Below are 12486 nucleotides of genomic sequence, written 5' to 3' on the forward strand. Positions count from 1 at the left end.
GCAGAAGACCTAAATAGACATTTCTCCAAAGAAGATATACAGATAGCCAAGAAACACATAAAAGAATGCTCAACATCATTAATCATTAGAGAAATGCAAATCAAAACTACAATGAGATATCATCTCACACCGGTCAGAATGGCCATCATCAAAAAATCTAGAAACAATAAATGCTGGAGAGGGTGTGGAGAAAAGGGAACACTCTTGCACTGCTGGTGGGAATGTAAATTGACACAGCCACTATGGAGAACAGTATGGAGGTTCCTTAAAAAACTACAAATAGAACTTCCATACGACCCAGCAATCCCACTGCTGGGCATATACCCTGAGAAAACTATAATTCAAAAAGAGTCATGTACCAAAATGTTCATTGCAGCTCTATTTACGATAGCCAGGACATGGAAGCAACCTAAGTGTCCATTAACAGATGAATGGATAAAGAAGATGTGGCACATATATACAATGGAACATTACTCAGCGGTAAAAAGAAACGAAATTGATTTATTTGTAGTGAGATGGATGGACCTAGAGTCTGTCATACAGAGCAAAGTAAGTCAGAAAGAGAAAAACAAATACCGTATGCTAACACATATATATGGAATATAAGAAAAAAAAAAAAGGTCATGGAGAATCTAGGGGTAAGATGGGAAGAAAGACACAGACCTAATAGAGCATGGACTTGAGGATACGGGGAGGGGGAGGGGGAGGCTGTGACGAGGTGAGAGAGTGGCATGGACATATGTACACTACCAAGCGTAAAGTGGATAGTTAGTGGGAAGTAGCCGCGTAGCACAGGGAGATCAGCTAGGTGGTTTGTGACCGCCTAGAGGGGTGGGATAGGGAGGGTTGGAGGGAGGGAGACGCAGGAGGGAAGAGATATGGGAACGTGTATATGTATAACTGATTCACTTTGTTATAAAGCAGAAACTAACACACCATTGTAAAGAAATTATACTCCAATAAAGAAGTTAAAAAAAAAAAGGGCAAAGAGTTTGAAAAGGCAGTTTTCAGAAGAGGAGTCCCCAAAGAATGAACAAGTATATGAAGAGATACTTGATGTCATTAATAAATCAGATAACTGTCATGCAGTAACCAGTAATGTATAATTGGCGGGTAAATGTCAGTTAAACAGCAAGTAGGTGCCACTTTACACTTGTTAGACTGGAAAAATTAGAAACTTAGGTGATGCCAGGCATGTGGCAGGGAAGGGGCAGTGGAGATACGATGTGCAGTTGGTGGGGGGCTGCCAATCGGTGCCGTTATTCTGGAGCGCCATCTGGCAATAGCGGTCAGGTTAAATATTTTCCCAGCCTGTGACCCAGTGACTCTGCTCATGGGTTTACACCCCAAAGAAACTCCTTCGGGGCCATAAAGGAATGCCTCTGAGGTGCTTACTGTGGCGGGGGGGGGTGGAGGCAACCTAGGGAGTGGATAAGTCAGCTCCCAGACATCTTAGAAGCAATGGATGAGACGTACACAGGGAACTTGGGAGGATCTTAAAACATGGCATGGAGTGAAAAACAAACCAACAAAGAAACAGGTGAAGCCTACAATATAAACATTTACAGAAGTTAAGAACACTTGCACACAAAACAGTAACACACCTTTTGTAAGACTGCAGAAAAAGGGCTTTACAGTAAGCAAACTAAAATGGTTGGGAGGGGGAACAAGATTGGGGTTGAAAGGAAGCAAACAAACAGACATACAAACAAGCAAACCAGCTGGACTTCAGAGGGCATTTTGATATTTACCTAGACCTGCAGAAGAGAGTGACAGATGGGTGAGGAGGATGAGAGGGACGGATCTCCCACCCACCCAGTTTTAGCTGAAACTGTAGTTGCTAATGTTTCATGAATGATTATGAATAAAAGTCCAACTGGTGACATCATCCAGAACTGCACTAGTCCTCTGATGTTATCCTCCTGGAAGTGCTGGAGAATGCATGAGGTGGAGGAATGCGTGAGTTTGTTTGGCCCATGGGGAGGAGGTACACTGATCCTACCCATTTGAACTATTTTCTACTGAAAAATAAAGTACCAGATTATCCATCTAGAAGATACGGTTTATTTGTTTGGTCCTATGTAAGACATACATAAAGGCCAAAGCTGGATCAGGTGTCTATCCATGGTCTAGCAGTTTACTGGCACAAACCCTTACATAATATTTGGCAAAATCTATTGTCATCACCCTTTATATAAGCTACATTCTCAGAAAATTATAGTCATGCTAGCAATGGTGTTTAATTAATCTTACTGGTAAGAGCCATCCGAGGAATTCTCTAAGGGTGAAACTCAGGGTTTCCATCCAGTTTTTCTGGATTTGACATATCAGATCCTTTAGCATCGAGGGAGGAATTGTGATTAGTACATAGCTTGTACACAGAATAAGAATTTCGCCAGTTGCTGGGTTCATCTGTTCTCTTCTAGTTCTATTTCTTTCTCTGGATTATCTCTCTTCATTAATCTCCTTGGCGGTTGTCTCATTTTCACCTTCCTGTTGGCCCAAGTCAGAGTTCACAATCTGATTATTTTTGGGGCTCCGTAGCTGTGCCTGTCTGTCCTGTGCATTGCAGGATGTTTAGCAACATCCCTGGCCTCTTTCCACTAGATGCCAGTAACGCTCCCCAGTGTGACAACCCAGAATGTCTCCAGACATTGCCAGATGTTTCCTGGGTACAAAATTGCCTCAGGTTAATAACCATTAGCTAGACAAAGAACTTGGGACACATCAGCATTTCTGTACAAAAGGTATTTTAGAAATGTTCTTATCCGCTTTCAGGAGACAAGATACAGCATTCCTTTTGCTGCTTCTGTTAGGTAAATATCTAAAACTAGAAGTTCAGAAAAGATGGTTCCAGGTAACCATCTGGCCAAATCTACTTGTGGTGAAAGGAAGAGTTGGGCCCATTTTCTGAACTAATTCAGAAACAAAACACAAAAACTGACTCTCCACACAGTTAACAAGGGTACTTAGGGCAAATGTGGTTTTTGTGCCTCTGTTTTCCAGGGTAATTGCTTCCGTTTTCTTTTTGCCACATCTAGGGTTCTCTAAGATTTGCAATAAGAGAACAATCCGGGTATTCTTGAATTGGTTCCTTTGACTCAATAGCCACTGCCATAAATACTGTCCTAAAAATTAGGGTTCACAGAACTAAGAAACACAGGAAGCATGCGAGGGGACTTCCCTGGTGGCACAGTGGTTAAGAATCCACCTGCCAATGCAGGGGATATGGGTTCGAACCCTGGTCAGGGAAGATCCCACATGCCGTGGAGCAACTAAGCCCGTGCACCACAACTACTGAGCCTGTGCTCTAGAGCCTGTGCGCCACAACTACTGAGCCCATGAGCCACAACTACTAAGCCCGCATGCCACAACTACTGAAGCCTGGGCGCCTAGAGCCTGTGCTCCACAACAAGAGAAGCCACTGCAGTGAGAAGCCCACACACTGCAATGAAGAGTAGCCCCTGCTCGCAGCAACTAGAGAAAGCCCACGTGCAGCAACGAAGACACACACAGCCGAAAATAAATAAATAAATAAATTTATGAAAAAAAGAAAGAAAGCATGTGAAAGGACTGAGGATCTACCTGAGAGTATTCTATAAGACAAAATGAGGAAAATCCTTGCTTATTCCTATTGATACCACAGCACTTCAGAAAATGACTGATGTTGATCATATAGATGATTGTGAAGAGGAAAAGGAATTAGATTCTACTCTGGCTCCTGCTTAGGAATTTTTTACAGTTGTAGTTATTATTCCCTCTTAACTGATATAGGACCAGGTTTAGGGAGATTAGATGCCCTAAGAGGGTCTTCCAACTGCAAACCAGAGGTGCTAAATCCTCTAGAATTATAGTGGAAAGAACAAAGGCAATTGATTTTTTTTCTAGTTCCATATTTTGATTGAGGAGCTTGATACGTAAAATGGGTTAGGAGCAGAATTTATCACCATGATGATGAGGCCGGCTATTGTGGGGAGTGAAGGTTTGAGAAAAACGCTGGAGAAAAGGAAGATGTGGTAGACATTGGGAAGCATATGAAACAAAACAAAAAAAGAAGCCCAAAGAGAAATGGCAAGCTTTCTGAATGAAAGAGCTCAGCATCCTGGAGAATAGGGGATCCCGAGAAGCAAATGACTAAAGTGGAAAGGGAGAAGTCCTTTTTTCTGCAGTTGGTGGTGAATCCACGGGGGCATCAATTCCCAGTTGGGCCAGTCACCCACACAGTGCTGCCTGGGGCTCCCCGCCTTTCCACATAAACTCCCTCAGCTCCTCATGGTGGCCAGTGAGGTGGGGCAGAGGAGCCCATTTCACAGATGAGAATATGAGAGATAGAGGAGGGGGCTTCGTTCAAGTTCACAAAGCCACTCAGAGGGAAGTCACACACCGGGTTTCTCATCCTCATTCCATCACACTACATGGCTGCCTGGGCTTAGCAGACTTTATGATAAGAAGGTCTCAGAACAATGATTGAGGATTGAATCAATTTCTCTGGAGAAGGAGGAAGCTAGAGGGGAAACACTAAAGAAGAGGGATGTATAGTTAAGTGAGTCTTTAAACTAATGCTAAATTATATATTTCTTCATTCTATTGAAAATAATGTTTTCCAAAGCTTAGCTGAACTGGGCTGCAGTGGATGCCTGGAACTGTGGAGGCGATGCCCCAAGAAATAGACGGTACCATTAAAGAAGGGAGAGAGTAGCCTTCTTTGTTCTGGAGGGGCAGTCATCCCTAAATTCTTGGATGACAGAGAAAAGGCTCCTGGGCTTTTATCTTTACTGACCTGTGGATCCTGGCATCAGGGCAGAGTCATCACCTCTGGAGAACAGAGGGAGAATGCAGTAAGTAGGGCTTGGCCTCATTGCACCTCTGGCTTGTGGATTACTTTTAATGCAGAGCAGAGCTGAGCCTGTTCTTGGAATGGATAAGCCCAAACGACTAAGCCCCTGGAAATTGTGACCATTCATCCAGCGGGTGGAAGTTTCCAGAGCTCAGGAGAAGATGGGCTAGGCAGGCAATACAATCAGGCACAGGAGAAGAAATCATTTTGTTTTTGCAACTTCAGTCTGTGTTGGGTAAAAACTCATTTAAGAGTGAAGAGAGAATTTCTTCCTCTGATCTGGGCAACTGCTGGCTTGAATTTATAGCTGAATTCAACCACCTGGGCTCATTGAATGAGCCATTATTCAGTTTTCAGTCCAAGGAGGAAATAGAGGCCACCTCAAATTTTGATGAAATATTGAGGAAGTTAAATAAGTGCATAAGGGATGGAGGGAAGCAGAGATAAATGAACTCTCCTGGTCTTCCACAAAATGTATGATTCTGTTTGTGTATAATATATCACTTTGGATTTAGGAACACAAATTGATTATATTTCAAAAGCAGCTAAGTAGAAACTTATTTGAATTTGAGCAATAGATAAAGCCAAAGAGAAGAGAAGATTTAAGTTGAAACATCCAAGAAAATAGCGTTAGGAGGCTGGGAGAAGGTTAGAGTTCCTGCGTTTTAGCAGCGTTGCACTGGGGCCTGATTGCATAGTCCATATATAATGCTTCAGGAACATGGGTGCCTTTCCCAGGTGCTAACACTATTGATCAACATAGAGAACCATCAACGTAGAGCATTTCTTCCAACATTATTACCTTTTAGTCCTTTGAGAAAAATTAGTTCAAGAAAATGTCATTGCTGTCATGTAGCTGGGATGGCCCAATTGGATGCGATGTCTTGTAAAAATGTGCTAATGTTATAGCACATTATAACATTGCATAATGAGAGGAGCTGGGGAAGGAAGGAGAGGGTCCTGCTAACTTTCATCTGTCAGAAAAATGAAGAGGACCGTGGCTAGGCTTCAAGTTGGAGCACTGCCCTCCTGTACACATGCATATAAGGTCCAGGTGGACTTAAGCAGGGAGGACCCAGAAAGGCCTCCAAGGCTGGAGAGACTTAGGCCTGTCTCCCATGGGGCATCCTCCGGAATTCTGGGCAAATTGCTGGTAGATTCAGAGCCCTACAGAGAGCACAGCACAGTGTTGAAGTGCACTGGACAAGAGTGTGGGCTCTTGAGTCAGATAAACCTGGACTTGAATCCAAGCCCTGCCACTTCCTAGCTATGTGATTTTAGTCAAATGACTTCTCTAAAGCCTCTGTTTTCTTCATCTTTAAAATGGAGATGGGGACTTCCCCGGTGGTCCAGTGGTTAAGACTCTGCGCTTCCACTGCAGGGGGTGTGGGTTCGATCCTGGTCTGGGAACTAAGATCCCACCTGCCGTGTGGCCAAAAAAATAATAATAATAATAATAAAGAAAGCATTGGTCTGCTAAGGTATATTATTTGGATAAAAGAATAACAACTAACATTGAGAAATGAAAGACTCCTTTAAAAAATAATAGAGTAAAATAGAGATAATAGTATATCAATTCATAGGATTCCTGTGAGCATTAGTGTGAACACTCAATAAGTGGTAGCAATTAGGGCTATTTTTTTTTTTTTAATAAAGTGAATGTTTTTTTTTTTAAATTTATTTTATTTTTGGCTGCACTGGGTCTTTTTTGCTGCACCCGGGCTTTTCTCTAGCTGCGGCGAGCGGGGGCTACTCTTTGCTGCGGTGCATTGGCTTCTCATTGCGGCGGCTTCTCTTGTTGTGGAGCGCTGACTCTAGAGCGCAGGCTCAGTAGTAGCACACGGACCTAGTTGTTCCGCGGCATGTGGGGTCTTCCCAGACCAGGGCTCAAACCCGTGTCCCCTGCATTGGCAGGCGGACTCCTAACCACTGCACCACCAGGGAAGCCCAGGGCTATTTTGTTTTTGAGTTTGTAGTCAAGCTTCATCATATGCTAGAAATAGTGAGAGCAGCGCTCATTAGCATGGCCTTCCAGTTAAAGTTGGGTGCTCCCAACAAACAGCGACCCAAGAACTGCTTGGAGGAAGTTAGTCAATGTCCCATCCCCATCATACAGTCCTGGACCCCCTTAACTTCCCAGCTCCAATACCCTACTTCATCCCAGACAACCTGGCAGACACAGTAACTGGTCCCATGTCGTGACACGATGGGGATTTTTCTTTACGAGTCTGAGTGAAACAGTTTGAAACCTTGTTATTTGGTTCCATAGCATTTGGTTATGCAGGTCTCATGCCCTTGTGGCTTCTCTGGTGTTCAGAGAGAGACGGCCACGGCTGAGAGGGCACGGGGGACGCAGCAGCTCCCATGCCCCTTCCCGCGAGGCTGGGAGGAGCCAGGCTGGATTTACTGACACTTTGATCGCTCTGTAGGAGGCTTTGCCAATGCCTAGTGCTTTTGAAACTGTGGCAAGAAGTAAGCAACAGAGTTGGCAGGAGAAAATGTTACGGCCTGAAAGGTGGGACGGATGAGAATCACTGGAGAAGCAGCAAGACGAGGAGGACCAGAAGAACAATAGGATGAGGGAATAAAGGGGAAAGAGAGAAAAATGAAGTCCCGGAGGTCGAAAAGGAAATTGAAGGGAGGTGGAGCTTTCTGATGCTGATGAGGCTTAAGAATTAGGGAACAATAAGGGTTATGGAAAGTGGAGTGAGATGGTTAGAAAGCCTCAAACAAGAAATCAGCATTAGGGGGGCTTTTGAGGCATCGAATGAGCCACCTGCCTGTCTTTATAAGGGAAGAAAAGAAGAAAGGGAAAAAAAAAAAAAAAAAAGGGAAGAGAGAATCCTTTGTTTCTCTATTGGCAAAGCTAGGGGATTGGACCATGATCTATAAAGCCCTTTGCAAAGCTAACAGTCTATGAATTTATAAGGCATATATATTTCTATATTTAAGATTCCTTATTTGGTTAAGATACGTCACTGTGGTCTGCGTAACTTCCATGAAAGTCACTTTGTAGTGGGTGGCGTGAATGTGTTTGATTTTTCTCAGGTCTCAAAAAGTCAGGATCGTAATGCCCTTCAAAGTTTTAAGTAGCTTATACAGTATGATCATTTAAAAAATAAATTGACCAGCCCCCAGGTATGTTCTGGAACTAATACTTGAACTTTTGGGAAAGTAAGAATCTAGGCTAGAACCAGGTCCTAGAACTTTCTGGCCTTCCTTTGGGTGACTCCTCCGTTTGCTCGTGGTTAAACTCTATGATATCCGTTTCCTTGGTGTCCAGGTTTTCCATTAAATAGAGCACATCAGGAGAGACTCGAGAACCAGCTGCAATGTTGATTCCATCGGTCTCTGAGGATGTTGCTGGGTCAAGTAAAGGAACTGGCTCAGGGCTCACGGGATCCGGACTTAGGCCTGCCAGGGAGGTGCGGCTGGACTCCACGAACCTCGGGAGGCTCCACCTTTTTGGGGACTTGTCACTGTCATGAGGGTCCTCCTGAGAGGCAAACCGGAGGAGGTTTCTCTCAGCTTTGGCTGGAACAGTCTGGGAACTGGGGTCCCTAGAAGGTGCCCCTTTCTCTGAGGGGAACGGGACTGACCCCACAGGGTCCTCCTGCTGCCCAGTCCTGCTCGGCTGAACCCCAGTGAAGTCAGAGCTCTGGATAGAGGCAGTGGAGTCGTGGTGGTCGTCCTCTGCCCTGGGCACTGCCGCTTCGGCTACTGTGACCAGTACCTCAGGGACCCGCGGCGTTTTGGTGGGGTAGCCCCTCACACTGGACGGTGGAGTCAGGCTGGCCTGTCGGAGGCTGGGCAGCTCTCCCAGGCTGGCATGCAGCTTGGGGCTCCCCTCTGGGGCGCAGGGGTGCTTCCAGGTGGCTGAGGCATGGTGGGGACTTCTCGAGGGCATGTGCAGCAGGTCCCTGGCTGGGCTGAGGTCGCCCGGTGGTAAGAACGTGGAGCTGTCGCTGGCCTGTCTCCTGTAGCTTCTCCTCCTGGGGCTGGAGGTGCGTTCGTGGGTGCTCAGGAACCTCTTGACTCTTCCAATCATGGAGCGGCGATGGCCCTGCTTCTCATAATCCCATAGCCAGTCCTCGCCAGGCAGGTCGGACCCCGACAGCCTGAAACACACAAGGACAAAATGCAGGCAGAGCAGCTTCAGGCGCCTAACTTTGTGTTGGGGCCAGAGGCTCAAAGGTAAGGACTGAGTTCAGTATTTTCACATTACAGATTTTGAAAGGGAGGAGGGAGGGGGACTTTAACTGGAGATAATCTAGCAGAGGTTCTCAAACTTTGGGGTCACTGGAAGCTTTTAAACTTCTAAAAAATTACTGAGTACCCTGGCGAGATTTGTTTATGTGGTTATAGCTATTGCTACTTACTGTGTGAGAAATGATGACTGAGGAATATGAAAAAGCACAAAAATATGCAAGCACACATTCCATTAACTAAGTGATGACATCACTACATAGCCTCTGGAAAATTCTACCGTACCCTCACAAAAGGACAAAAGTGAAGTGAAAAAGGCAGATAACAGTTTAATGTTATTATGAAAATAGTTTTGACCTTAAGGACTTGGGTCTTGGGGTCTTGGTTCTTGGGGATTTCCAGAGGTCCCCAGCCCATATTTTGAGAATCACTGATGTAGAGACTTAGACATTAAAAAAAAAAAAAAAAAGATATGGTACATGTTCTTTCACCCTGGTTACAGGTGAACTAAAGTCATGTTTTCCCAGGACCCATATAACCCCCCAAAACAATGGATCACAGCTAAATTCAAGACAATCCAAACAACAGCTCACATTTACTGACTATGCACCTTCCATGTATTAATTCATTCAATTATCACAGTAATCGTGTATGTTAGTATCATTATTATTCACATTCTGCAGGTGAGGAAACTGAGGCCCTGAGAGATTCATTAAGGCTATGTAGCTAGTGAGGGCTAAACCCAGAAGTCTGATTCCAAAGCCTTTGTTCTTAATCTCTTCTATATAAAGTCTGCTACGTAGGTGTCAAGAGATGAGGCAGAGCCCGGGGGCAGAATAATGTGTAAAATACTGTCCTTGCCCGGAGGTCATTTGCTAACATTCCTGGTCCATGCTTTGCACTTCAGTACTTGTGGGAAAGAGTACATCCATGAAGGTGGTGTGGACTTGCAATGCAGTTGGGCTCCGCTGGTGATTAAATCTGATGGATTTGTTATTGCTAAGAATATCCTGTTGAATTTTTAACATTGGAGACATAAAACAAATAATCCTACCATTTTTAATCTTTTCCTTCAAGGCTGAAATAAAAGGATAACTGAGAAAACAGTAAGGGATATTGGTTAGTAAGTCAGGGTCCTGCCTCAGATTCTGTGGTTATTTGTCTCACCACTCTGTGGATATACAGTCTTAACAAAGTTCCAAGAGAAACTGCTTAAAGCCCTGCCCGTGATCAGGCCATCCTAGTCCAGTGTTCGCACTGACATCCATGGTGACAAGATGCTTTAACCAGGTGCATTTTATGGGACATAAAGGGAAAACTTGGAACAGCATAATATTGGTGTAACCTGAAAGGGCAAAGTGAGCAGCCAAAGAAAACGTTGTTCCTCCATGTTTATGAATAAAAGATGGGTGATTGAGATGATTAACTGGCTAAATGTCCTGGGATAGCATTCGATTACAACCTTGTGCTGTTATTCTAAAGCCTCGGCAGTGCCCTTGGCTACCAGATAGCCTTCTGGCCCACCTTCCACTGTTCACGGCTCGGATTCTGTTACATTGACTTGAGAAACGCAGACTCATGCTTCAGCAGCCCTGGTGACCCTGCTGGTTGCATTTCATTAGGTCAGATCTCCAGTCACACTTCAGGAACCCATTTAAGTTATGGAGGACACCAGAGCAGTTGGTCACTAAGATTGCTGTGCTGGATGTGCTCTGGGAATCCGAGGTGGAGCTGGCAAGGTCTCTTTATAGGACAGGCCTCTGTCCTCCATTTGGGATCTTCACTTTTTATTTGGGATTTGTCTTCCTTAATTACTCTTTAAGCCACACAACCTTGTAAGAATGACAAAATCTTCTAGGAAAAAAAATGTATTATCGTTACTTCAAAACTTCGTGAACCCTAAGGAACAAACTTTCTAACTATGCACTGATGTAGTGGATATGCACACTCATCTGAGGCAGAGGATTAAGGCCTTGGGTCACACATTGGAGAAAAACAAACCAGTTGCAGAGAGCGAACTGCAAAAAGGCCAGTGCTCTTGCTGATGTTCTACTGATTCACCCACTGACATCGGACAGGACTGCCCATGAGGTCCTATTGCACCTTCCTGCCTCTGAGACTGTGGTGTGCATGCATGAGATTTATCCACATACCCAACTAAATGCATTGAGCATCTGCCATGAGCACATTTGTTGCATTAAGTTCTGTATAACATAATTTAGGAGGGAGAAGGCATATATATAAATAGCTAAATTGGGGGCAAAGTAAGTTGTTGAGCTGGTCTTTGACACTGCAAAGGAAACAGATAAGCAGAGAAGGGACAGCATATTGCAGGTGGAAGAAGTGACTTGAGCAAATTAGACAGCAGGGAACTTCAGGTGTTTGTGAGGAATGGGAAATACTCGGATTAGTGTACAGAATAGTGTCAGGCATAAAACTGGTAGCCTTGGACTGCGTCATGAAGAGTCTTATATACCAGGTAGAGGGATTAAGGCTTTACCCCAGAGGCAGTGGGGCAGCTGTGGGTTGTCTTTGCGAGTGGAGGGCATAACTAGAATTGTGTCATTTGGTAGTCGTGTCCAAGTGGGAAAAGCTACATGGAAAGCAACACTGTTGAATGTTCTCATCCAGAAATGCTTTGGATAAGAAACATGACTTGGGAACTTTCTTTTTTTCTTTTTTTAAAATAAATAAATAAATAAATTTATTTATTTTAAAAAAAACCAAGAAAACGAGGAAAGGCAAAGGAGAGAATCAGAGACAAGAGACAGGTCTTGGCAGGGTTAACATTTTTAAAGGGTTATTAAGAAATAAGGCAAATAAAATGAATATTGATAGGAATGAAACAAAGAGGAAAACGAGAGGAGAGAAGGACTTCCCTGGCGGTCCAGTGGCCAAGACTCCGCTGTTCCACTGCAGCGGGCATGGGCTCAATCCTTGGTTGGGATTCCGCATCCCACATCCCGCATGACGTGTGGCACGGCCAAAAACAAAAAAAAACAAAAAAAATCAGTGGGCTAGCAACCTGGGGAGAAGGCGGACTCGAGTCCTAAAACCAGCTCTGGAGATTCTGCTTGGCCATGAAAATTTTTAAAGGGGAGCTAATCTCAATGACTTGGGAACTTCCCACACCATTAGTCAGAAAGACCCGTTAGTGGGTCTTTGGAAAAACACTTGGTGGTCTGCGATCTCGGAGGGCAGTTTTATGAATCTCATGCTGGAGTGATGAAGGAAGTCCTCCAGCTCTTCACGCTATCAAAGTGCAGAAGTGAAACTCCCCAGCGTGACAGACCTAATGACCTTTCTTCCAAATGTTTCTGTGATGGAGGTTTCATTGCCAACACACAAGACCCATCTTTCTCTTGTTGCCAATGTGGCAGCAGAAACTGAGGTTTGAGGACAAAATGGTTTAAGGCTGAAAACATGCAGAATAGAATACATTA

At 44.4% G+C, this 12486-nt stretch overlaps 1 protein-coding gene across 15 annotated transcripts in view; it reads right to left on the bottom strand.

The window, feature by feature from the left end:
- The window catches only part of BEST3 (bestrophin 3), a 73576-nt gene that overhangs the window by 21281 nt on the left and 39809 nt on the right, over positions 1-12486 (bottom strand). For 13 of the 15 annotated variants that reach the window (XM_067009736.1, XM_067009731.1, XM_067009732.1 and 10 more), the window contains one exon: positions 2042-8955. The exons of 1 other annotated variant lie outside the window; for it this stretch is intronic. In XM_067009736.1, the coding sequence (XP_066865837.1) occupies positions 8025-8955 (931 nt within the window). In that variant the 3' untranslated portion in view covers positions 2042-8024. Of the gene's footprint in view, positions 1-2041; positions 8956-12486 lie in introns of those variants that run through there. One more of the 15 variants, XR_010835837.1, reaches the window with a different exon arrangement.

This window comes from Kogia breviceps, chromosome 12 (assembly GCF_026419965.1).
Source record: "Kogia breviceps isolate mKogBre1 chromosome 12, mKogBre1 haplotype 1, whole genome shotgun sequence".
Taxonomy (NCBI): domain Eukaryota; kingdom Metazoa; phylum Chordata; class Mammalia; order Artiodactyla; family Physeteridae; genus Kogia; species Kogia breviceps.